At 39.0% G+C, this 27,189-nt stretch overlaps 1 protein-coding gene across 3 annotated transcripts in view; it reads left to right on the forward strand.

Annotated features, from left to right (window-relative positions):
* The first annotated feature begins 3,831 nt into the window (after positions 1 to 3,831).
* The window catches only part of ABI3BP (ABI family member 3 binding protein), a 233,430-nt gene continuing 210,072 nt past the window's right edge, over positions 3,832 to 27,189 (forward strand). For all 3 annotated transcript variants that reach the window (XM_023508060.1, XM_023508061.1, XM_012812736.2), the window contains exon 1: positions 3,832 to 3,925. In XM_023508060.1, the coding sequence (XP_023363828.1) occupies positions 3,847 to 3,925 (79 nt within the window). In that variant the 5' untranslated portion in view covers positions 3,832 to 3,846. The remainder of the gene's footprint in view (positions 3,926 to 27,189) is intronic.

A 27,189-nucleotide genomic window follows, 5' to 3' on the forward strand; every position in this document is an offset into this window, starting at 1 on the left:
ATGGGCTAGTTCAGGACAGTAACTATAGAAACAAGATTTGGGATAAAAACCTGAATTACTGGGTCTCTCATTTCAAATGAGTCATATTAAAAATTATTTTCTTAGCGTTCCCTAAAATAAACCAGGCATGCCTTTGAATGAATTGCATACATGTAAGCTATTAAAAAGATCTCCTAGTATATAGTACCTTATATAGAGAATGAAAAATGTGAACTGATAGGAAAATGCACAGAATTTACTTCTAAGATTTCAGAGATTTATGTGTTTTAATAGAAATCTCTTTTTAGATAATAGAATTCATGTTGAACCTTTAAATCACACATGACTAAAAAATATGAGCCTTACTTAGAGCAGCGTTCTAGATGTCTTCTAGTCTCATGGACTTTATCCATTTCCCCAAGGAGGAAATGTATGTAAAGAAATGATGTCATATGATCACTGAACCAAAATTCTAGCAGTGTCTACTGTTGTACGGAGAAGTAAAGCTGAGAGCAGTTTCTCAGATTCCCATTTCACATATTTTGACACGTGTTTTTGACACAATTTCTGTCTGTGGGGTTTGTTTGTTTTACCTCACCTTGTTCCAGAAACAAATTAAAACAACTTACAAAATCATATAAATTAAGATTCCAAGTAAAATAAGCAAGAAATAAGGGTGGGGATGAAAAATGAAGCCAGGAATGATGTCAAAAAATGCACATCACAAAGACCTATACACTTCGCATGGGTGGAGGGTGCATTTGGCTCTGATTTTCTAGCAATCAGCGCAGAAGGAAAACCTGGTTACAATGTTCCAAAATAAACACAGAGGTTCAGAACAAAAGTCACAACTTTTTTGTTTGACACAGAGAAGAGAGGCTTTCTCCAGGACTTTTTGGTTTTTTTTTTAAATAAGATACTATATGATTTAATAAGCAATGTCCAGCATCACTCTTACTCTGTACAATAAAGGATTTCATGACTGACGTTCAGCATTATACCAAATACACTAAAGCATGCTCTAATAAAATATTTTAAGGTGGGCCAATATATTGTCAAGAACTGTGAAAGGTCTGAGATTTTACCCTATGTGCAAGATAACATGCATGGCTAATGGATGTTGGCAGGCGACACAAGACGCCTGGGCCCAAGACGAAGGCTGGTTTATTACTCAAAGCAATAGCAGTAGGCTGACTGTGAGCACTTGCACCAGTCCTAGGAGCCCTAATTTCCACAGGCCAAAACTGGGGAACAGGTGGTACCCACCCATGACATGGATTGTAATGACAAATTTAAGGAACTTGATCCCTTTCTATTTTGAAAGATTCATGCTTTCCCTTTGCCTTGGGGGGGGGGGGTGACATTACTTTTACTATAAGGGCAAAAAGCATTATAAAAATGTTTTTCAAAAGATAGTCTTGAGTGCAGAGAATTAAAGCCTCACTCAGAAGCTGTGCAGAAACAAAGAGACACTCGGAGAATTGTCTCTCATCAACTGTATATGGTAGGTCATACGCAAGTGTTCTCTGGCTTAATCCAGAACTAATCTTTAGATTACTTGGAGGAACTGATGAATTATGTTTCTTTTGACATTTATTCATCATATACTTACTGCATTCTTATGTTCTAGGCACTAGGGAGTGTAACAAACAAAAGAGGCATGGCCATTACTCCTCCCTGGTGTGAGGAGAGCTCTAACACATTCACCATCTTCCCTGAGTGCTGTTGTTTGTCAGACTAGCTAAAGTAATGTAAACATCTTCTTTTCTGACAAAAGAATCAGTGATTGGCCCTTATTTAATTAGTGTCCAGTCATTTCCAAACTGCAAATAACAATCGCTAATGCAAATGGTTTTGTTGGCCAAGCAGAGGCTGATTCCAGAATTCCATGACCTAACTCTTGCACCATCCCCTCATACTGTTTTGAAGAACCAGCCTTCTTTTCAATATTTCTGCTGGATTTGTTCCCCTCTGAAAACCTGTCATTTCCTACTAACACAGCGGCCTCACTGACTGAATGTGATGGCAAAGGCATATAGTAGCAGAACCAGCGGTGCCAGCTGGGTAAAGGTCCTAACTCAGGTTTGAGCAAGCTGTCTATTCAAGTAAGAAATCAGAGATGAAAAAGACCTGTTAAATAAGCCAGTCCCTTCTGTAGCCAGTGCCAGAGCATTCCTATGGTGAGAGCTTAGACCAAGCCGGCTCTAAATGACTTTAACAATGTGCCTTCTCACGCTTTATTTGGAAGACACGGCTGTCTCATCATTTTTATTTTCTTTTGGTAAGTTTTCTAACCAGAACTTCATTTGGCCAGCATTATTACATTTCCCTCTTACTGTTTTTGGTTCAGTTACAGCCCCCCAATGAAGGAATCTATTTTCAAAGTGTTGGTATAAATATAGAAACAGTATTTAAAGTACTTTATTAACACAGCCATTTCGTCAATGTGACTATATGTTTGAGCAATGTGATATAGGGGAAGAGGGCACACATCAAGACTTTAGAGGTAAATACCCCCAGGTTAGAAGGATAGTTTAATTTGGGGCATGATTATTATTGCCATTATTGTTGTTTGTGTTAACTAACACTTAGGAAATCCTTCTTGTGTATGAGGCACTATGGTAAGTACTTTCTAAAACTTCTTGCTAGAAAACTTACCAAATTTGTACTGTCGTCTTTTTTTAGAATTTAAATTTTAGTTACTAAGACTGGAAGCATTATTGTTAAGTGACCTGCTTAAAATGGCAACCCTGTGACCTGGGTCTTTACCTTACCTCTCTGTGCCCAGTTTCTCTATCTGTAAAGTGGGGGTGCTGACAATGTCTGCTCCGTTGATCTTTGGAGAAATAAATGTCTTAATATGAATAAATTGATCAGGTCAATGCTTGGCATAAGATGAGCATCTGTATTGATAATATATAGAACATATAGATACATTGACATCTATAGATGAAGTTTGCCCAAGGACATCTCACTAATAAGTAGCATACTAATTTAAACCCTGGTCAGATGTATTCCAAAGCTCATCATATTATTAACCATTGGAACACACCAGTTTCGTCAGGACGTTTAACTTGTCTGAGCCCCGCACTCTGGTTTTTCTCATTGTTAAATGAGGATATTGCCATATGTCTTGCACAGCCACTATGTAGATTAAAATGCAGTAACATAGGTAAACAACCAGGCCCAGAGCCAAAGATTAAATAGTGTTAGTGCTCTCTGTATTTCTACATCAACATCTACAGAATATATGCACGTATTATATGTGTATCAGGCATATATACATATAGTATGTTATACATGATGTATAGCTGTGTATCCAAGGACTTAACTTGTAACTTTTTTTCTCATAATATTGAATGCAGAATGACTCAAAGTGTATTTTTATGTGTTTACTCCCATTTAAAAGAATTGGGTTGGTTTACTAGATAATTAAAAACAGTTTCCTTCCTAATAAGCTTTTATTTTATATTTTTAAGATTTTGATAGCTTTAAGTAGGTCTTTCCTGAATTCCCTAAAGTAGTGCATCCGATGTTTCAAAACTGCCAAAATGCTTTTTCTTTCACAAATACAAATTGGCCATAATTTCAAGTTTTCTATCAACAGAGGAAAGGGAAGAGGCAGACAGTTATAACTTAGCAGAGGGAAATGTGATGATATGTTTTTGCTGTTGTGCTTTTTTCCCCCCCTTGGTGTGTGTGGGAAAGGGTGTGATGTCATCTTGTCTCCACCCCCTGTGAGTAAGCCCACAGCACAGCTAAGTGCAGCGCCCGCCTCTGTCACCGGGAGACAGTCCACTTAAATGCAGCTCCAGGGTTGCGAGGCACCCACCAGCATCTTTCCCCGTGTGAGGTGGCAAATGCAACATGCTGTCCAGCTTGGGGTGTCTACTTGTCTGTGGAAGTATTGCACTAGCCCTGGGAAATGCACAGAAATTGCCAAAAGGCAAGTAGCCCTGATGTTTTATGTTTTAAAGTAGTTTTAAGATAGACTGGTTTTTAAATGCTGATATTAAATATGCTCTGCTTTTCCATCTGGGGGGACTAGAGTTACTCTGCAGAGAGTCAAAGTTCCAACGTGGGAAGGGGGTGCTTAAACTTTTATTTTCCCCTTCTCTGTTACTTGCTTTTCAGTTGCAACTCTTGATGGCAAAAATGAAAACCAACTTCTTATTAAGTTGAGCAGAAGTTCACGGGAACTTGAGCGGTATAGTTTCAAAGTGTAGTATTTGTATGTTGAATCATAACATGTAAATAGCTGTTGTACTCTATTAAAATTAGGTGTTTGGTATTTTTATCACCCTCCCAGGATTAGCTTAAGGTTCAACAGAGGCTAGCTCTGAAGCCTGGAATTTGGGGGGTGAACTTCAAACATACCTGTTAACTATGAGGCTGAGGGAGTCCAGGCTGCTCAGCCCAAAGTGCAGTCATGTGCTAATTTGTAGACACTTCCGTCCAGCAGAGTTTGGAAGAGTGTTTGATCTGCTGGACAAGACACTCCCCCTTTTCCTGGCTAAGTCGCTCTCATTTTAGTGTTGGTATTTTGTTTACAAATGTTATCAGATGAAAATTAAAATTTCTATATTTAGACCCTAAAAAAAAATTCCTTGAGCCCATCAGAACCCAAACAAGAGGCTGCTGCCTCTCTCCTGTCTTTGCACATAAATGTTGTATGTACTTTTGTTCCTCTGCAGAGGCACTTTTCTAAGCCAACTCTAGGTCTGTGAAGGCTTTTTATGGTTGGAGACTGCTGTAGTCAGCAGGATTATGAAAAACAGACTGGAATTTACCGTGCAGTTATGATGGAAAATACTGGAGGTAGTGCTGAGCCACACGCTTGTCAAAAACCTGGGATGCCTTCAGTCGGAAAGAAAGGCTGATAGTGTCCGTATATCCAAAAGATCATTCTTAGGTCCTCTCTCTGAATATTTTATTTCAGGATCATCTTGACCCAAGTAAAAACTGTTCCTTCCTCTGTGGGTAAAGTGAAACTTGAATCCAGAATGTGAAAGCTGAAGCATTTTGCTAGTTGATATTTTACACGATGTGAAAAGTAATAAAAAAGACTATGTAAACCTCAACTCTGAGGAAATAATTATGCAAAGGAAAATTAAAAAAGAAAACTACTATGAGCTCTTTTCCTTCGGCTAAAATTTTTATTCCTTGATCACAGTAAAACTGAGATTTGAACAAATCAATTACGAGCCTCCAACATTCAGAATGAATTGTTGCTAATACTTATGGAATATTTAACTGTGATACACCATTCGAGAAGAGTCTGGGGGTTTTTCTCAGGGTCACTGCCTACAGATGGCTTTGTTTTACCTTCTGTCCCCTGTGTAGGGATGATAGCCTTAATTTTGTTACTGTAAACTTCTGCCAATTCCAAGTGCCTTAATTATTGTGTTGCAATCACTGGATACAAATCTCTTGACATAATTTTCCTTTATTTTTAACGGCAAAGAAGAAAACTCACCTAGTTGTCAAAAATGGCCAAAACCCTTTTGTCTAGTTCATTGCACATTAGCCTGAAGTGTTTTCACCCAGGTTTCTTTTGTAAATTAAAGAAAAAATTCAGTTTTGATAATTTTAAAATAAAACTCATGAAATTTTAGCTACAATCTCCTTGGGTTTAATGCTGTGTTTTTTTCTGTAGTATGGCATCTATCGAGGAACTTTCTTTTAGCTAAAGTCACCTTTCTCAAACTGTGTTCCAGGCATGGGTGCACTGTCCTGCAATGGGTGGGATTAGGGACGAAAGGCAGTTGCTTTCTGTCAATAACTTGGGGTGCCTTTGCTGCTTTGTCTTTTTGAGGAGAGTCACACTAATTGTTGAACTTTTTTAACCCATTGTTTTTTAAACTCATTTGATAAAGAACCCTCTTTTAGTAGAACCGCTATGATACCTTACAGGGTGAGGGGCTTATCTGTCACAGAACACATTGGGGAAATGGGAGGCTAAAAAAGAAAAGAAAAAGAGAGATAAAAAGCTTTTTCTTTTCTTGTTCTCTCCTACTTTAGAATTAGTTAAATAGTATTTTTTTTTTTTTTAGTATTTGTGATTTAAGAAGAGATTAGCATTTTAGAGCTAGGAAGGACATTTCAGATTATACAGTCTGGTTTAGACCTTTGGATTTATGGATCAGTAAAAACACATACAATTTTAATATCAGAGTTTTATTATAGAGAACATACTGGAAGTTTGCTATGTGAGGATGTTCAAAGTGGGGGGGGGATCCCCATGGTTCATCAAAGCAAGCCATTTGATTGGATTTATAAAATAAATGAGTTTAACTTCATGAAGAAGTCCATTGTCCTTATTTTTCTCATTTTACCACAGACTTAGGAAAACTCTCCCACAGGCCAATATTTAGAAACCACTGAACTAGATAAACCATTTATTTTACTAATGAAAACACCCAAGGGCAAGGGAGATTTAGTAACTTTCCCATGTTAATGGCAGAGCCAGGACTAGATACTGAGCTTCTGCTTCAAAATCCATGTTCTATCCTGCTTTCTGCCAGGTCAGCAGACTCCCCTGCCGGGCACAGTGGGACTCATGTTGTGCAGGTGTACATGTGAAGGCTACCCTCCCCGCCAACAAAATAGCTTCACGTAAAGTTCTTAAACATCCTCTTAATTTTTATATCTTCTCAAGAACATATCCATATTTGATGATTTATGTGTTTACGTATATACGTTATTATGTATTTGATTATTTATGAGAAGTCACTTGTCACATGTCCTCTGCTTATTTTCATACCTCGTCACACACCTTGTTATAAAAAAAAAGTTATTAAAAAAAAAGTTATTAGGAAACCTTGGCTTACTTTTCAAAAGCTTAAAGTTAGAGACTTATTATTGAGGCTCTGTTCTCTACACTACTCAATGACTATATATTTTTTGCCAGTTATTTATCTTTGTTAAACCTTAGTTTCCTCATCTGTAAAATGGGACTAATGATAGCTATCTCATAGCATTTTAGGATTAAATGAGATTAGAGATACAAAGCTTTTAGCCGTGGGACATAATAGGTATTAATGCTTTAATTAATGCTTACATCATAGAAACGGGATCAGTGTTGAAAAAATATGCACACCAAATTGTGTACGGTTTTATGTTCAGACAAATCTTTTGTAAGGTAGCAAATAAGTGGCATGTTCATGATGGAAAGGTGGAGTAAGTGTTCTAGGTGACAATGAAGGGAAACCTCTATTGCATTCTAGCCTGACCATTATCTGCCCATGCAGCCAAACAATACTCTGTGGAAAGCTGCACCTTTGCCTTAGGATCAGCTTTTCCACGGGGGTTGGCAAGACACCTGAACCTACCAGGTGAGATCCTGTTAACCTTGTTGTGTAGGAGATAATTAGATCATAACACACACGCACTAGAGAAGAATCACCACATTGTTTCATACCTTTGGAGCCCCTGTGTTCTAGCTACCTCTCAGAATATTTATTCTTGGCACCGTAGGACATTCCCACCCCTGGCAAACAGGCTGAATAAAAACCACAGAGAACAATATGTAATGAGGGGATCCAATAGAATTTTATAATGGACATCAGGGCCTTGACACATCTCTGCGTGAAAATGCCAGTGTACTTCCGTATTGGTGATTAATACTGTAATTAGTCCGAAGGCAAAAAGCTACTATTTCTAAGCAAGTCTGTCATACCTACTGAAGCATGTGTGAGGAAATTCACAGAGGAATATTGAAGATACTTCAAGTGCAAACAGATGGCCAGAGAATACGGGGATCTTGGGTGTGGCTCTTGGCATACGGCAGAGGGAAAGAGGCAACTGGCTCTTTGTCTTGGATCTTTATCTGACGGAGTAGAAATCTCTGACTCCAGGAACAGAAATATACAAGGGCAGGTGATAAGCGTAACAGTAACCACCATAGATATTCCTAATTTTATCATAGATAACGTTATTAGTAATGTAGAGGATCTAATTAAATTCTTGAAGCTCTCCGTTGTCTTAGTCCATTTTCTGCTGCCATAACAAAATAGGTGAGATGGAGTGATTTATAAAGAACAGACACTTATTTCCCACAGTTCTGGAGGTGGGAAGTCTAACATCAAGGTGCTGGCATCTGGTGAGGGCCTTCTTACTGCACACACAGTAACAGGCAGAAGGACGAGAGAGCCTATGGCTGCTGCCAGGCCCCTTTTATAAGAGCAGCTAATCCCATTCATGGGAGAAGAGCTCTAATGACCTAACAGCTTGTAAAGGCCTCACCTCCTAGTGCTATCACACTGGCAACACCTGAAGTCTGGAGGGGACATAGCCAAACTATAGCACCAATAAAGAAGGTATTTTATTATTCCCCTTCACAGAGCATAAAATGGTGCTTCTAGGTATTTGAGTAATTTACTCCAAGTCACTTAGCTATCAAGTAGCAAAAGATGATGCCTTCAATTCTGACATAACATTATTTCCATCTTCTATGTAAAGATGCATTAATTTTTTCAAGCAACAAATTATATTCCAGGTTTATGTAGAGCACTGAGGCTGAGGAGACAAAGCTTGGCACTTGCTTTCAGGGAGTGGAGTAGTTAATGGAGGAGAGGGGTGGGAAGGAATGATTACAATGGAGTGAGGTCATCCTAAAATTTGGGTCAAGACAAAGGGTTTTGAGAACAACTAGGAAGATCCAATCCAGACTGGAAGTGTTAAGAATTACAAGACAATAAGGCACCCATGTTGAAGTCTGAAGTATAAACACAGGTTAGGGCAAGGAAGAGGATGGCTGAGAGATGAGGGGCCCTGGCAGCGAAGGTAGCTTCTGGGCCAGAGCTCAGCGAGTGGCAAAATACTGAGAGGGGAAGCCAGGACTGAGAAATCCACTCAGGAAACAACTGTGCCTGTGTCTATCTGCCCAGACTCCTCAAGATTGATTACAAAGAGGAAATAGAATGTTGTCTTTGGACAGGCATGCTCTTACGTCTTGCTCTGTAAACGTTCCAGCCACTCACCTGGGGGCTGGCTCTCACTCTCCATGGAACTCTCCCAACCTCACTGGGACAAAACAAGAATGTGTCACTTCAGCAACTCCGCCCATTTCTCCAAAGGGTGGTTGATACTTGTGAGAGGGTCTCTTTCCTGTGAGGGCAGGGAAGTTGGGAGTATAATAGTGGGAGTGCAAAGCCCAGGGAGTGGGGTTCTGCTTTACAGTAATATAGATTTATTATTGCTGGGACTGTATTAAGGAATATATTAGAAAAAGTGGTTCTGTTGCTAGAAATAAAGTTTGAAAACCACAGGAGAATTATTTTAGAATCTTTTATAGCTCTAAATTTTCTTGTCAGTTTTATGAATGTGATTTTCCATTGATTATTAAGAATTAATAATAATTTTTAAAAATATAACACACATACTGCTATATATCAGGCATAATATATAATGCTAAATGCTTATATGAATTACCTCATTTTATTCTCACACCTGTGAAATACATATTATTTTCTCCATTTCACAAATGAAGAACTAAGATTTAAGAGTATTTTAGTTGTCTGTTTCTACATAACAAATTTCCATAACAATCTTTGATTATTAATAACTTTTAATAATCAATAAATATATTAAATACTGATTAATAAGCTTCTATTAGGTAAAACTGAATGAAATTTTGCCCCTGCTCTAAAATAACCTTATATTAGGAATGTAAAAATGGATCAAGTATAATTTGTTTTGATGCTAAATTTAGGGCGGTGCTTGTAGCTCAGCGGATAGGGCGCTGGCCACATACGTTGAGGCTGGCGGGTGTGAACCCAGCCCAAGACAGCTACAATCAACAATGACAACTGCAATAAAAAAAATAGCCAGGCATTGTGGTGGGCACCTGTAGTCCCAGTTACTTGGGTGGCTAAGGCAAAAGAATTGCTTGAGCCCAAGAGTTTGAGGTTGCTGTGAGCTGTGATGCCACAGCACTCTACCAAGGGTGACATAGTGAGACTCTGTCTCTAACTAAATGAATACATAAATACATAAATTTAAAACCCAAGGTTTACAAATAAAGTTTCCCTGTGTTAATTATATGTTCACTGGTTTGGTTTTATAGAGCACTGTATAGGGCTTTATAAACATCAAGAGATTTTAGTTTCTCTCTTTTTCTTCAAGTTAATGGCTCACAGAGAATGTTGAGAATATTTAAGAACCATTGAGAATACAATTCATCAATACTATATTATAGGCAAAGACAGTTAAAGTTTCTTTTATAAGTTAATATGAGTTGACAGAAAGTTTGTCTAAGAGAAAAGTGAGGTATCTAATGGGACATTCAAGAGATGTGACCAACCTTTCTATCTGGGTCATCATTCCAGAAAAATTTCCTTTTGCTTGTACCCTGATTGCCATTTATAAAACTGGATATAAAAGAGAAAGAGAATATTGAAAGTAAATAGGTAAACTTAAAGTTATCTAGGAATTAACAAAATTAAAAAATAAATAGGATAATCTAACATGAGAGATTGCTAGAATAGTAAAATAAAAACATTTGTTAAAATAAAAAAGGTAAAAATAAACAGTATCGGCTAAAGAAGTAATATTTTTAACATAAAATAGAAAAATAAAGGTTTATATACATTTACTCTATTAAAATAACATTTAAAAAAAAGACAACCATATTATTATGTATCTGGCATAGTGTTTAATGGTGAGTGATTATAAATATGTAAAGATATATATGGATGTATTATCTCCATTTCACAAATAAGGAACTAACCTTTAAGAGTATGTTAGTTGTTGCTATATTAAAAATTTCCACAAAATGTTGGCCTAATACAACACACATTTGTTATTTCACAGTTGCTGTGGGTTAGGAGTCTCAGCCCGGCTTAGCTGGCCACTCTCCTCTCCTCCAATATCTCTTAGGAGGCTGCAGTGAGGGTATTGGGCAGACCTTTATCTGAAGCTTCACTTGGGGAAGGATTTACTCCCAAGCTCGTGATTTTTGGCAGAATCCAATACCTGGAGGATCATTGGGTTAAGGGCCTTTTTTCTTTTTTCTTTTCTTTTCTTTTTCTTTTTGAGACAGTTTCACTTTGTCGCCCTCGGTAGAGTGCTGTGACGTCACAGCTCACAGCAACCTCTAACTCCTGGGCTTAGGCCTCCCGATTAGCTGGGACTACAGGCACTCACCACAACACCTGGCTATTTTTTTGTTGCAGTTTGGCCAGGGACAGGCTTGAACCCACCACCCTGGGTATATGGGGCCAGTGCCCTATCCACTGAGCCACAGATACCACCCAGGGCCTCCTTTCCTCACTGGTTAATAGAAGGTTATGGAATGACAGTGGTTACCTCAATTATTTTTTATTATGGCCAGTTGCTTCAATAAAGTATGTAAGCTCCCAAAAGTCTGCAAATAATATGGAGGTCACAGTCTTGTGTAGCCTAATCCTGGAAGTGACAACCCATCATTTTTGCCACATTCAATTAGAAGCAACTCACAGGTCTATCAGAAAAATTGTCTAATCAGACAAGTTGATTATACACCTTAACTGTCTTAGAGTCTATCCACCAAAAATGCTCAATGGCTGCTTAAAGTCACACAGCTAGTAGAACTGTAAACAGAGGAAGCCCAACTGCAGAAAATGGACTGGTTTGAGTGGTAAAACTCCATCAACGTCCCACAGAATTCAGTTTTTTGTGGTAAATGATGGTAGATAAAGTGATAATTTTTCTTTCTCCATGATTGAAGTTAATTCTAAGAAATCCCTGAGAACTGAGCTAAGTATCTTAAGAGTTCCACAATAAATATCTGGCACCCAATATGGGCCTTATTTTCTATATACAACAAATCTATTAAGGTCTACATTTCTTAGCTGATTTTCTCTGTGTTCTTCAAGTGTGGTTGATCCCACATAGAGAGATGCACAAAGCAGACTCTCCCAAATATGTTGAAAAACTGCTTTCTTTTCTTTTCTTTTCTTTTTTTTTTTTTTTTTTTTTTGAGACAGAGCCTCAAGCTGTTGCCCTGGGTAGAGTGCCATGGCATCACAGCTCACCGCAACCTCCAACTCCTGGGCTCAAGCGAGTCTTCTGCCTCAGGCTCCCAAGTAGCTGGGACCACAGGCGCCCGCCACAACACCTAGCTATTTTGGTTGCAGACGTCATTGTTGTTTGGCGGGCCCGGGCTGGATTCAAACCCACCATCTTATTGCTATAGTGGGTTGCAGGCTTCCCTAATGTACCAAAGCCCACCTTAGGTATATGTGGTTGGCACCTTAGCCACTTAAGCCATAGGCGCTGAGCCAAAACTGCTTTCTATAATGCCACCATCTGTCAAAGGAAAAGAGAAGACATAAGATAAAAATGAACAAATATTAAGCAATTGACTAGGAACTTGACAATACATTCCTCTAACAGATGTGCCTCTGAAACGTCAGTGGAGTGGCTTTTAGAGTAAATGGGGGAATTACTGTTAGGTCTAATTACATTTGCTTGGAGAAAGAAGTATACTTTTATCAGTAATGTGAAGAAGGCAGCTAGAAAAAGCAAGGGAGCTTCTCTCAGATCCTGGTTAGTGTTAATAAAGCAATTCTTCCATATGCTGTCAGGAAACAAAGTAAACACAGGTTATGTAAAGAAAATATTCTAAATGTGAGGCCCAGAAGCCCATGGAATATCCTTTGGGTCTTTTCTCTAGCCTACTCTATCTTATTGGGATGGTCCCAATGGTGCTGGAGGCATGAGGTAGGAAAGGTTGGCTTCAAGGTCTCAGGCTGCTCTGGACCAGAACCTTCAGCAGCAAGATTGCTATAGTAGGTTGCAGGCTTCCCTAATGTACCAAAGCCCTAACTTAAATATTCTGTGATTTTGATAGAAATTTTGGAGCCTTCAAGCTGGTCTGAGGTTTGGGACCCTCTAAGTAACAAGCTGTGACATCAACTAATGTTCCTTCCTATGGAATTCGGAAAGAGAAGATAGATGATGTAATATTTTCATGGAGAGGTTGCTATTATTTTCCAATCACAGCTTACACATTGAAAATCTATTCATTAGAAAACCAAGACAAATCTCGTCAGATTAGAAATTAGTTTTAGAGCAATTAATTACCTTGAGGCCCAATTTGAATCTCACCTAGATATAGTAATTCCATATTTTCTTCTTTAATGTAAATTTACATATGTGTTTCAATACTATAATATCTATCCCAATAGTGCTAATCCTAGCTGCATGTGAGAATAATCAAAAGTTGTTAAAAATATATATGATGTTCCACCTCTCCATTCGATGATTTAAATTGATCTAGGGCTACAGTGGCTTAAGCTATAAGCTCAGCACTTTGGGAGTCCAAGGCAGGAGGATTGCTCAGGACTTTGAGACCAGCCTGGATGATGGAAAGACCTCATCTGTATGAAAAATTTAAAAATTAGCTGGATGTGGTAGTCTCAGCTACTCTTGGGATGAGAAGAGAAGATCACTTGAGTCTAGGAGTTTGAGGTTGAAGTGAGCTATGATGATGTCACTGCACTCTAGCCTGGACAGCAGAGCAAGACCCTGTCTCAATATAAATAAATAAATAAAGCTAGGGTGGGATAGTTTAAAAAATTCCTTAGGTGATTCTAATATGGCCAGGGTTAAGAACTGCTCATCTATAGATTTTGAAAATTTTTATGTATAACTATAAATCTTTCTGGGATTTTTTTTTTTTGAGACAGAATCTTACTTTGTCACTCTTGGTAGAGTGATGTGGCATCACAGCTCACAGCAACCTCTATCTCTTGGGCTTAGGTGGTTCCCTTGCTTCAGCCTCCTGAGTAGCTGGGACTACAGGTGCCCGCCACAGCATCTAGCTATTTGTTGTTGCAGTTTGGCTGGGGCCGGGTTTGAACTTGCCACCCTTGGTATATGGGGCCATTGCCCTACTCACTGAGCCACAGGCACCGCCCGGATTTTTTTTATTTTATTTTTTTTGAGACAGAGTCTTACACTGATGCCCTTGATAGAGTGCTATGGCATTATAGCTCATGGCATCTTGGGCTCAAGCGATTCTCTTGCTGCAGCCTCCCTAGTAGCTGGGACTATGGTGCCTGCCACAATGCCCAGCTACTTTTAGAGGTGGGGTCTTACTCTTGCTCAGGCTGGTCTCCAACTCCTGAGCTCAAGCAATCTATCTGCCTCAGCCTCCCAGAGTGCTAGAATTACAGGTGTGAGCCACTGTGCCCAGCCTTGGTAAATCTTTCTGGATAAGTCCAGAGTGAAATGCAAAAGTTGCAAGTAAATTATTTTGATATTTAAATTTTAATTTCTATCAATTTAAAAGTGATTTTTATTTATTTATTTTTTTTTGCTGCATTGTTCCAGGATTTTAAAACATCATTTGGAAAAGTTTTCAGAGTACTTTCCAAAGCTACATACAAAGGAAACGTTCAAGATTGAGATGAACATTTGTTTTTAGAGTTACAACATAAGTGCTACTCTCTACCTCTATAAAATATCAGGAACTATATCTGATCAGAAGCTATGATGGTGTTTTTCAAGACTGGACTTACGTTTATTCATTTTGTCATTCAATTAATATTTTTAAAGATCACATTAGAATTACAAAGATGAGGTTGGGCGCTGTGGCTCACGTCTGTCATCCCAGCACTTGGGAGGCTGGAGTTGGTGGATTGCCAGAGCTCATGATCAGCCTGAGCAAGAGAGAGACCCCATCTCGAAAAGATAGCTGGGCATTGTGGTGGGTGCCTGTAGTCCCAGCTAAGGGAGACTCTGTCTCAAAAAAAAAAAAAAAAAAAAAAGAATTACAAAGATGAGTAAGACATTTTTTGTCTTTGAGGAGTTTGAAATCAGCTCTATTTAAAAATATTTGGCCACACAAAAGTAATTTTCTTTCACATGAAACCATTAGTGTGTTCATTCTTTATCTTCATTTAATATTCAGCATTTGCAGGAGTTAAGCTGTATTACTATGTATTAAATTTAAATAATATACACAAAGAAGAAAAAAACGAATTAATATGTTAAGAAAAATAAAGGACCTCATAATCTTAGTCAGTGCAAAATGCAGGAATTACACATTTATGTAATAAATATTCCTATTCACAAAATCCAGGTTATGTGAATTATGGACACTTTGGAAACAATCTCTTCAACAACACACATTACCAATACATTCCAGTTCCTCTTTGTGTTTTAGGTTAAGGGTAATTTTTCAGCATGTATCATGTTTTATAATCTGAAACATCTTTGAAATTTATTCCCCTGGGTTTCCAATAAAATGAAGATTCCCTCCTCTCTGCGTGGTGAATGAACCCTTGTTAGGATTCTGAACACAAGCTGCTTTGCTTACAATGTGATGCCAAGGTGGTTTCAGATTTCTTTTTCTCTTTAAATCCCATCTTTTGGTTTTTCCATTCTGTTAGCTGATAAGAAAACATTCTGATTTTCCAAAGGTCCAGAGGCCATTGTGCACACGTGTGTGTGGGTGTGCAGGATCTAAGGGAGAGCAGATCCTCTCCTCTGAGAGCAGTAGACTCTGTCCTTAAGGAAGGGCCTGGGGTGGGCTGCCCAAGTCCTGCTGGCAGAGAGCTCTGGAATTCAGTCATGTTCCAGATATGCCAGCAGGAGACCCGGGGCAGCTTCCTTCTCCTTTTACTTTCCCAGAGGGAGTTAAGGCTCGCTTGCCAGTTAGTTTGAACTAAGGTCCTGGATGACTTGGACAACAGCCCCTCTGCTCCTCTCTGGGCCATCCTCTTCAAATACTCCTAATGATCCTGTCGTTGTGGGATTCTTCCCTAACTGCTTATATTTTTACTACCATTAGAAGGAAATGATGCTGGGTGTGCTTTCCCATTGAGGTTTACCCCGATCTGTAGTTTGATTATGAACTGGAAAGATGAATATCAAGAATTAGCTGTATGCGCTGGTGGGTCAAGGGCAACGGTACTTGTGAGCCTGGGCAAGTTACTGAACCTTTCTGAACATCAGAATGCTTCCTTTGAAAAAAGGAGATAATAAAAAATATTAGTCCTCTGTTTAGCTCTTACTGATAAATGGTATTAGTGTGATTTTAATGGAGTTTTAAATAGTAAATATTAAAATTAGTAATGGAATTTTTACCTAAGTAAAAGACGACGCGAAGATGGGGTATGTTTTTAAAAACCATTTACCTGCCGTGGCAATGAGAGGCAGACCTCCTCCACACTCCAATGGCATGGACACTTCTTGAAAAGAAGCTGAGTGTAAAGAACACTCTCTTGCTGGGTGTCAAAGTCTAGTGTGTCGGGGCCTGTGGTGTGGCAGCTGGTCAGTGAAACGGGATCTGAGTCGAGGGGCTGAGGCACTGAGAGCGTTTTAAGCACGCTTCTGCCATCACCGTCCCACTTTCTCTCCCTTGTCCATCTCTCCCTCCAAGGGTTTGGAAGGTCTTGCTCAGAGCAGATTTATCTTTTATTGGGAAAGATCTGGAAGCACAAATCCTGGCCCTTGGTCATTTTTCTCCACTTCTTGCAAAGCACTTCTGTGTGACTTGGCTTTCTCTGATGCCACTGCGGTCAGTCTCCTCGCTTCTCAGGTGCCAGGCAGGACTGATCAGGTGATGGGACATTTTCTGCCCTTCTTCTCCTGCCTTGCCTCTTCCCAGTTCTCTGAACACCGGGAAAGTCCTCAGAGCATTCTTCTGGCTTCCACCCCACCACTCCCACTGGCCACTTTGGCCCGCGTTCTCACCTCTCAGCTGATGCTTCCTCCTTTTGGCTACAGAAGGAATCATCCCTTTGGGAGACAATGCACACTTTATATTTTTCTCAAGTTAGGAGTATTATTTCTGTGTTATGCTACGTGTTCCACTCGGTTGAAAAAATATCACGATTTCTTGCTCGTTTATCTTGGTATCAGTAAGCTTGAAAAAGCATTCATTCACAAATCATTTGATAAGCTCTCTGCCTGCCAGACTGCACAACTGAAATATTCACACTGCCGTTCATTATCAAGTGACTTTGAATATAAATACGGCAAGTCAATGTGCCCCTTGCAGGATGGCAACAATATATGCATAATAAAAGCCATGTATAATATAGGCCATTGCACAACGTTGGTTTTCTATTCATGCCCGAATGTTGGATTCCTGGTAGTTGTTGGAGCTTGATTTTTGAAGAATTTGCTGAGAATTTTGCTGTTTTCCAGTAGCTCACTGAGTCAGATCTTAAGTTCAAATGCCATGTTTTTCTTTATTTGACTTATAGCCAACATTTCCATGAAACCTGGTTTCCATGTAAAGTGTCCCCAAGAAATGCGATCTAATTGACAACTAAATCACAATTGCAGGCACTGAATGCCATTTCAACATACCAGTCTCTCTCTTAGATCTCCATTCCTCTGGTTCACTGTTTTCTTTGCTCTACTCAAAAGATGACTTCAAATTTTCCTCTCTATTGTTTATAACCCTCCTCTTTCCTGTTGCCATTTTAAGTTCTAACTCTTGTGCTTGGAAGACCCTCACCATCTCTACCATTATAACTTTATTTATTCTATTGGCTTTGAGAGTTATTAACTATAACCCATAGTAATAATGAACAGTGGGAAAAATGTATGTGTAAATTAGCGTTCCAGATCCCCGTGTGTGCCGTCCTGCCCACGTGTGTGCCATATTGCATTGTGGTGTTGGTTTTCCTTGTGATACAAATAAAAACCAAAAAACAAATAGATGAGAGTTCTAGAAACCGAGTAACTTGGTGTGATGCATCCGAGTTTGAATTGATCAACACATTGGTAGTACCATGGTTTATGTTTTGCTTTGCTATCCATCAGTCTAGTTGCAAAATTTTTTATAAACAAATCTTTCACCAAAGAAAGTAATTGTTTTTATTATCCAGTTTTGCAAACAAATTTTAAATATTGATGTTACAACTGAATCACCAGAATGACTAAGAAATTTATTTGAGTCACTTAGAGAATTAACAATACTTCACGCTATAGGTTAGTCAAAATTCCTTCACCATATTTTCTTGGCAAGAAATCTCATTTTCACAAATTTTCACCAACATGTCAGTGCCTTTTCAAATACTTTCAGGTACCTCTCTCAGCTGTCTACAAGGAACATGCATTTAGTCTTATAAAGCCCCTAAATTTGTCAGCTGAATTGCATTACATAACACTTGTTATTAACTGCCTATTCAATCCAAAGCATCTGTTTTCACTTATGTCAGAAAATTGAGACAACAAGTATTTACCGTGGTGTTTTCCAAAGTCGTCATAACCCATAGCTTGAATGTCATCTGTAAGGCTTTTGTGGTGTCCCAGAAACATCCATTTAGAACATTCCTTTACATGGTCAGAGGTTTATAGGCCACAAAGGGACCACAGATGTTAACACTAAATAAACTTCCTGCAAATTATTAAAGAATTTAAAAGACATTAAAGGATAAGCATAAGGAGAGTGAAGATCCTTTTAGGAATATCTCTTTCCAGGGACTTTCCTATTTTGTGAAAGTGATTTTTTCCTTCATTTTTTTTTTTTTTTTTTAAAGAAGGAATCACACTTCCCTTCGTTTATCCGCTCTTAAAGTCTTTTCCCATAGCCCTTCTTCCTTGATGGCGCGTGTATAAGACATCCACAAGGCCTGGTTATGGAAGATGATTTAATGGGAAGAGTAAGAAAATAAATTTATAACTTTTGTTTTTATAGAAATACAACTGTTTAACCAACCTGAAGATAAAGATTCTCATGCTATGTAAGGAACAAGGAATTACTGAGTGTCAGAGTCTAGAAGGCTTGTGAAAACTCAGACCAGTGGGCTCCATTTCTGCAGAGTTTTGATGCAGTAGATCTGGGGGGGGGTGGTTCAGAGAATTTGCATTTCTCTAAGCTCCCTGTTAATATTAGTGTACCTGGTCCTAGAATCTCACTTTGAAAACCAGAGACCTAGTGAATCTGGTACGTATACAGAGTCCTCCCTCCCATGCTCTCATCATACTCACACCAGATTCTAATTCAGTTGTCTTGGTAACCTGCATATTAAACAACTGTCACAGATGATACTGATGAGATTAATTATGTATTGAAAAGAATACTGATCTTTTTATATAACCGGTACCAGGCACTAGGGTACTACTGAAGGTTAATTGAACTTAGCTAACTTGCTGTAGTTTTATACATTTGGGGAACCTGTGCTTTCTCTTGCTTAACATGTGATAGATCTCTCTGGGAAAAAGTTTCACTGGAGATAGCGAGACCCCCCAGTTCCTCGACAAACTTGCTGGCTACCGTTTATGCTTAGAAACTATCTTTTATCATAATTAGCTGGAGCCCTGGGCAGCATTCACTTCACATAATCTTGTTTGGTGGTGAGTAATGTTTAAAACCGAGGCGATGGGTTGTGGTGACTTTCTGAGTTATTAGTGGAGTCATTCCACTTGTGCATATGTTAAAGTTGTCCCTAACATTAGCCGCTGGTCTGTGTTGCTCTAGCTATGACTTTGTATTTGGCAGCCAGCTGAAAACATGTGCATAGCTTGTAGGTCAGAGTTTCTTTTTTGTAGCTCAGGGGATCCATAAAAGCCTTGAAGTTGTATGTACAGTAGTGCACTGTGATCTGTGCATCATTCAGGAGTGTTGGTCTTTCAATATTGAGCATCTTCAAGAAGTCTAAGAGCTGGCTCAGCACCTGTAGCACAGTGGTTACAGTGCTGACCACATAGACAGAGGCTGGCAGGTTTGAATCCAGCCTGGGCCAGCTAAACAACAATGACAATTGTAACAAAAATTAGCCAGGTGTTGTGGCAGGCACCTGCAGTCCCAGCTACTTGGGAGGCTGAGGCAGGAGAACCTTAAGAGCCCAAGGTTGCTGTAAGCTGTCACTCTACCAAGGAACCTTAAGAGCCAAAGGTTGCTGTAAGCTGTCACTCTACCAAGGGTGACATAGTGAGACTCTGTCTCAAAAAATAAATAAATAAATAAATAAGTCTAAGAGCCAATAAAAGTTAAGACGTGTCTGGATGGATGCCTTTTACCATATGAGAATTAGATATAATTCAAGGGTCAAGCGAATGGCTGGAAGAATTATTGCTTTATGCACAGATCATGCAAAGTAGGCTTTGAGATGGTCCATGAAAAATGTTAAACTTCATAACTAAGACGTGCACACTCAGTCTAGGTTATGTCATTGATTTTGATGTGCTGGGAAAATTTTAAATGTGGAAGTGTAGTGTCCAAGATGACACTCAATTATGCTCACCTCCTGTTATTCATGCTCTTGTATTCTTTCCTTGCACACTGAATCAAGGCTAGCCTTTGCATCCATTAGAATATACAAGTTAAGGACAGATGTGTCACCTCTGAGGCTAGGTCATAAGAACATTTCAGTTGATGCCTTGCCCATTCTCTTGGATCATCCAGTCTGGAGACACCCAAGCAGTCCTATGGAGAGGTCCATGTAGTGAGGGACTGAGACTTCCTGCCCATATCCGGCACAAAGTTGCCAGCCATAGGAATGAGCCTTCTTGGAATCATATCATTCCAACCCAGTCAAACCTTTAGGTGACTGTGACCCTGGCCATTATCTTAACTGCAACCTCAAAGCTGCTCCCAAGTAACTGATCTACAGTCTACGTGTTTAATCAATTCTTACTGCTATTCCAGCTGCTAAGCTTTGGGTTAATTTATTATATAGTAATAGGTCATCTGCCTTTTTTAATCTTAAAGGGCTATTTAAGTAGATTAGAATGAAGAAATTTATTTATAAGAATGAGAAATACGTATAATCTTATTTATTAGCTTATAACTTTGGGAATGTGGTTTTGCCTAGGGGTCAAAGATAAGTGGAAATAAATTCTGGAGGAATTTATTGGATTATTTTGGATCAATTACTTATTCCAGGACCACAAAAAACAAAAACCCAAAAATCTGGTCACAAGTGGCAATTAAGAGTGATTAGAGAAAATAAATGAACAAATATCCCTTCAAAAAACTCGTAGAACTTGTTCGATAGTATAGACCAGCTTAAAGACCATGTCCCTGTCCTTCTCCAGAGGCCATCTCAGGACTTACTTTAACCCAAGGGTGTGGATCTATATTGGTCTTGCCATCATTCAGAAGAATTGACCTATGCCCAAAATAGCTTAAGGAAAACCAGATCTAATACCCATCCTGTAGCAACCTACATCCCTGTATTCCCTGGAGGAACAAATAGACCTCCTGAAACAAACTTGGATCCCACCAGACTCTTGTCCCCTTGGCCTCAGCTTTGACCCCGTGGTGAAGTCTGTGCCATGGCATTCTAGTGTAATGACATCTCTAGGGTAGGCATTGTACAATTTCTTACTTTTAATAAAAAATAATTTTCTAAGCACCTGAGCGCCACTCCTGTCCTAGTGGAGTTTATATCTTAACAAAAGGATAGGCTGACTAAGCAATGCAATGCTATGATACAAGGCTGTAATTGAGGAATGAATAAAGCTAAATTGGGCATGGAGGAAAAGGGGGTTTGTTTGCTTAAGGGAGTTGGGAAGGCTTTGGACAGGGCTTTCTCTGACATTCTGCAAATTTTAGTGTCATTTCCATAAGTGTTTTAATTTTTTTTAAAAAAAGCTTCATGTAGAGAATTTCTTATATGTGCTATCGGTGGAGGATAAGCAAGTTTTTCTAACCCTAAGCCAGAACCCATGGTAAATATAGATATGAATAAATAGGGTATCCCAAAAGTCACCTCTAAGGTTGCCTACAGAGGGAAATTAGGAATTTGTAGCTAAATATACCTTTATTTACAAAATACCCATTACTAAATTTTACAAACATGTGGCCAACATGTAGAGAATATTTTGTAAATATTCTGTAAAACTGAGTAATGGATATTTATAAATGAAGATACAGTTAGTTACAATTTCCCATCTTCCCCGTGTAAGGCAACTTTAAGAGTGACTTTTGGGATACACTGAATTTTTGAAGACACAGGCAAGTGTTTATAAACTAGAGCTCTCTCAAAACATTAAATATACTCTAACTTTACATTTTACCTATAGTATAGCTTCATTAGCAGATGCCGTTATTGCTTTAAGCTGAACACATTTGCTCCCTTCAAATATACCATTACTTATATAATGATCACAAAGAAATATCACAGACCCTTATCATCTGTTACTAAGACCTTATTAACAAAGCACATTACAAAACATAAAATGGGGTAAGCAATTTCCATCCAATTGGGCAGTCCTTTGGCCGGTCCATATTTGGGTCACTTGGATGACACAGGTCCCAAGGGACAAGGAGTCTTCCTGCTTAGCCCCTCTCAGATTGGATCCCGAGTCGTTTTTACTAATATGTATCATCATTCCGAGAATCACAAGGTCCCATGTGGTCTCTTGCTTTTGCTCAGATTCAAGGCACCTTGGACTTGACCATCCCAGAACATCTTATCATGGTTGCCAGGGAAAAGCTGTTTTCACAGTAAAAACAGCTCATTTCCTACCACTCCTTTATTTGCCCTCAGTAAACACGCCTAATTAAGCTGGCAAAACATTCAGGCTTTTGAAGCAGATGCTATTTGTGCAGGATGCTATCAACAAAGAAAAAAGTCATAGAAGGTAAAAGAAAAAAAAATCAATAAGGTCTGAAAATACCATCCAAATAGGCAGAGTGGCACCAGAAAAGTCATAGCTGTGACTAGGGATCAACAAGTGCATCGTCCTTTCCCATCCTGTCCTTGGAAATCCGGGACCCCACCATCTCACCAGCCCATCTCTTTCAAGGAAGCGAGGTCACAGAGGGGCTCTCTCCTAAGTAGTTTATTGGTTCATAGGACTCACTCATTAGAAGCAGGGCAAATTGCGTTTAGGTTCAATTTTGTTCTTTAAAGTGGAACTGCAGTATAACAAAATAAGAAGAAATCTTCCATAGATTAAAAGCTTTTTATCTACATTCAAATATAAACAAGTTCCACTTTTTTTTTTTTTTGTCTAAGACAAGGGAATTATAATGGTGTTCCTTCAAAATTTCCATCTACTATTCCTAACATATTATTAAATAATCTTGAGATTAATATATTAAGAATGACTAACTTCTTATCAGACAGGAGAGCTCTTTTGCCTAGTCTGTCCATAAACAACTTGCCTGGGGGCTCTTGAGAAGATTCAAAGCAATTTTGGAACTTTTTTCCCGGAATGGCCATCAGAACTGATGTGGTATAAGGTCTGGCAATGTAGTTTGTGAAATCATGCTAGAAAAAGTGCTTTAAAGGGCGGTCTAGCTGCTGATGTCAGTGCCTGGTGTCTAACTTCCCAAGGGGAGGACTTCGAAGGTGACCGTGGACATATTCAGCAATGAGGTACATAGCACTTTTTCTAGGATGAGATTGTGAACTTAATTGCCTGATCTCATATGGGTTGTTTCCAACTGGGGGAAATTACAAATGAAATTACTATAAACATTTGTTTATAGGTCTTTGTATGAACATATATTTTTTATTTCTCTTGGGTAAATATCTTGGAGTGGGATTCTTTGACATATATTTAGTACATGTTTAACTTTATAATAAACATCGAGTTGTTTTCCCAAGTGCCTACATCATCTTTCTCCAGCAAAGTAAGAAGGACCCAGTCCATATCCTTGCCCCAACCTGATGCTGTTTTGTTGTTTTTTATTTTGCTTTTAATTTTAGCTGTTCTAAGAGAAGTGAATCAGATAAGTTTTGAATTCCTATCTCTATTTCTTAGAGATTTGCCCACACTTCTTAGGCATCTTTTCTTAAAAAAATAGATCCATTTACTTAGAAACCATGTTTTTTCTAAAAGGTAATAGGCAAATTTGCTGAAACTCACACTGGTTGCAGGATGAGAAAAATTATGGAAATTGGCTACATTTGTCTGACATAGAAGGAACATTTAAAGAATTTCAGTTTTAACTTTTTCTCTGCCTGTATCTTGTATGTATGAGTCATTGCAAACCAACAATTAAAATTCTGTAACCTAGATTGAACTGTCATTTCGTTTTTGCCTCTTTTGGCTTCTTGAGCCTGCTCTAACCACTTTGAAAGCTGGTGCTATAGAGAGGAAAATGCTAGCTAAATTTGGATATCTCGTGTTATAAAGAAATTAAAGCCCTTATCTTTATTCATAAGCAAGATGTTTGGTGAAAGGAGGCATGAGACAGAACAGTGATCACTAGATTGGAAACAAAATGCCTGCATATTAGTCTTCATTCTGTTTCTAACTGGACGGATAACCTTAGGAGAAATTACTTAACCTCTTTGTATCTTGATTTTCTCATTGAAATAAACACAGAACATGATACAGTCCATTCTCATTGTTCACAGTAGGAATAAGAAGAAATCTTATTACTTATTGCTTAACCTCATGTGGGTTGTTTCCAATTTGGGGAAATAATCAATAAAATTTCAAACACCAAATTGTATGAAGTTGCTGTAAACACCAAATTAGCCAAGCTGTTTCTTCTGGGGGAGATACAGGGTTGGTGCCTATGAGCCTCTCGCCACACCATTTTTATCAGGGGATCAGTACGTAATCTTGTTTTATGTGTGTTTCTGTTTAAAGACACTATATTTAATGTATGTGGGGGATTCATTAGTGTGGAATGCATGGCTGGCAGCGGTATAACTCACGCCTAAAGGAAGCTTATCTAACTCATGTGTTTTTTCTTTCACACAGTATATCACAGCCTTTTTGTGCATGGAAACACTAGCCAGGCTTTCACCACTTAACTGCCATTTGAAACAGTAAAATCACCAAGAAAAAGCATAACAATGGGAAAAGCATGGCACTAAATATACCATGAAAAAGACACCTGTTTACAGTGTGAGAGCTAAAAGAGAAGGCAGAGTGTCTCTTTGTTCAGCCTCAGCTGGGCACAGGCACACCCGGTGACTCAGATTTTCCTTCATTCTGGGCATCATGTTCACAGATAACCGTGGAAGTGTTTTGTATAAAATTTGGGGATTACAAAGAAAGTTTGATGAGTAGAGAAATTCTCAAATATGTAATCTTCTAATAATGAGGGTAGATCCTATTTGCCACCCCTGTTGCCTGGGGTGAATCATGTTTCGCGTTGATGTGAAAGGGCCTGGTAGTGCTGTTATTATTGTTTAGCCTGGGCACTTTCTCCAGCCAGGGGCTAAGTCATCTAGAGCATTCATTGGGAAAACAAAGATATCTCAATACTTAAATATCTCACTCACTAGGTCCCCCACATCATAAGCAAATTAGGGAAACTGGAGAGCCTGATGGAAGTGCTTATTTGTCTTTAAAAATATGCATTAACATAGGAAGATAACATCAAGATGAAGAGGCTGGCAAAAATAATAACTCAATTGTTTGATTTCTTTAAGGTGGGTAAGGGCTTGTTGGAACCTGGTTGTTTTGGGCACATTTGCAGATGCCTGCAGGATCATTTTTAAGCTAAGTGGTCATCCATCACTTCTCTGCTTGGGCCAGAGAGTCACTTTCACATCTTAAATGATGTTTTATAAATATTTGCTATGGTCAATTTACTTGCAGATTCCTTTCTGTACAGATAGTTTTTTTCACATAAAAATTTGATTTTTCTTTTCAGTTTAAAAAGCACTTTCACATAACTCTCACTTTAATTTCTATAGTGTAAGTTTAATTTTCCAAACTATAACACTGATGTTGTTTTAATGGCAATGGTAGCTTATGAGCTACTAAGGTGAATTTACCAGGTGGCAGAAAGGTTTTTGTGAGACTCTGGTGCTTAAGGGAGGGATGGAATTCCATTTCCAGTCACCAGCTTTCTGCCCCTCCTTTGGAAGGCACACCCTTCTTGTTCGCATTTCTGTGATTCTTCTGCTAACAAAGTGCATGTTGATTTGACTGGCAAGACCTCTCACACCTCCTTTCTGTTTTAATTTCCATTTTAAAATCTATTTTTAATGACCTTGTTCCTGATCCACTTAATTTAAAAAGCTGGGTTTTCATTGGGACAGAGATAAAAAACACCCCGATAAGCAGAAGAATGAAACTCAACTCTCATCAGCATCTTTTTTTTTTTTTAGACAGAGTCTCACTGTGTCGCCCTTGGTAGTGCCATGATGTCAGAATTCACAACAACCTCAAACTCTTAGGCTTAAGCGATTCTCTTGCCTCAGTCTTCCAAGTAGCTGGGACTACAGGCGCCACCAGTACACCCAGCTATTTTTTGTTGCAGTTGTCCTTGTTGCCCGGGCCAGGTTCAAACCCGCTAGCCTTGGTGCACGTGGCCGGTGCCATAACCACTGTGCTACAGGTGCCGAGCCATCATCATCTTTTAAACATCTACCAAATACCAAGCTTTGTCCTTGCAGTTTCTTTGGTTTCTGTCATGTAATTTAATCCTGTGTAAGGAAGGTTTGATAATTGGGGAGAAAAATCCAGAACAACTGTCAGGCATAAAAGTGGAAGCACATTTTGCCTTTGGGGTCCACCCACCTTCTCAATGTTCTTCTTCTGGAGCCCATGTTCCTAATAACTAAAGTCCCAAACTGGCCCATTCTAGACCTGCCTTCCCCTTGTAATGCTGCTAGATCCAGCATCAATAGCTAGATTAAGACAGTCTTATTCCTGTAAGACACCCGCATTGTATCTAAAGATGCTTGTGTGGAGAAAGGCTTAATCCAAGAGAATTAGGTCTTTCTTCTCTAATGGGAAGATTTCAACCACCATGTAGCATCAAAGTCACATCAACTGAGTGGTCATCTATTCTGCTTACATGTCAGGTGTGTTCAGGAAAAGGCACCAAGGAATGTTTTCACTGCAGAAAGTCTTGATCAAAATACAAATGTTTGCCTGACACTTGTGAGGAATGCTGGGGGTAAGGTTTTGTGTTTAATCTAGAAAATAGTGTCAAAAGCTAACAAAATTCCTTAAAGCGGTTATAATCACCAACAAAGCAATTTTGAGATCTCTTTGCTGGACAGATGTCTTGAAATAACTCAGTTTCAGTTAGGATTTAAAGAAGAAACTCTTGCCAGGAGCATGTGATGTGGGCCCCTGGGAGAGCCATTTCCCAGTCATTTCATTCTGATACTGAGATGGAGTAACAGTTACTAGCAGGTGGGAGCACTCCCATCCCCCTTGGGCCTCTTGAATGCTTCCACCTCCCCTGTCCTCTAAGGAGGAGGAGAACAGATGCTACAAACACAGAGGAAAGCTTTCAGCACAAACCAAAGAGTTGGTTTGGGAACAGCTGTGGGCAGGGAAGGTAACCAGTTAGGAGCCCATGGACCTCGTCCTTGAGGAAGAGAAATGGGGGCC

This window comes from Otolemur garnettii, unplaced genomic scaffold (genome assembly GCF_000181295.1).
Source record: "Otolemur garnettii isolate 467f Iridium unplaced genomic scaffold, OtoGar3 scaffold00220, whole genome shotgun sequence".
NCBI classification, from domain to species: Eukaryota; Metazoa; Chordata; class Mammalia; order Primates; family Galagidae; genus Otolemur; species Otolemur garnettii.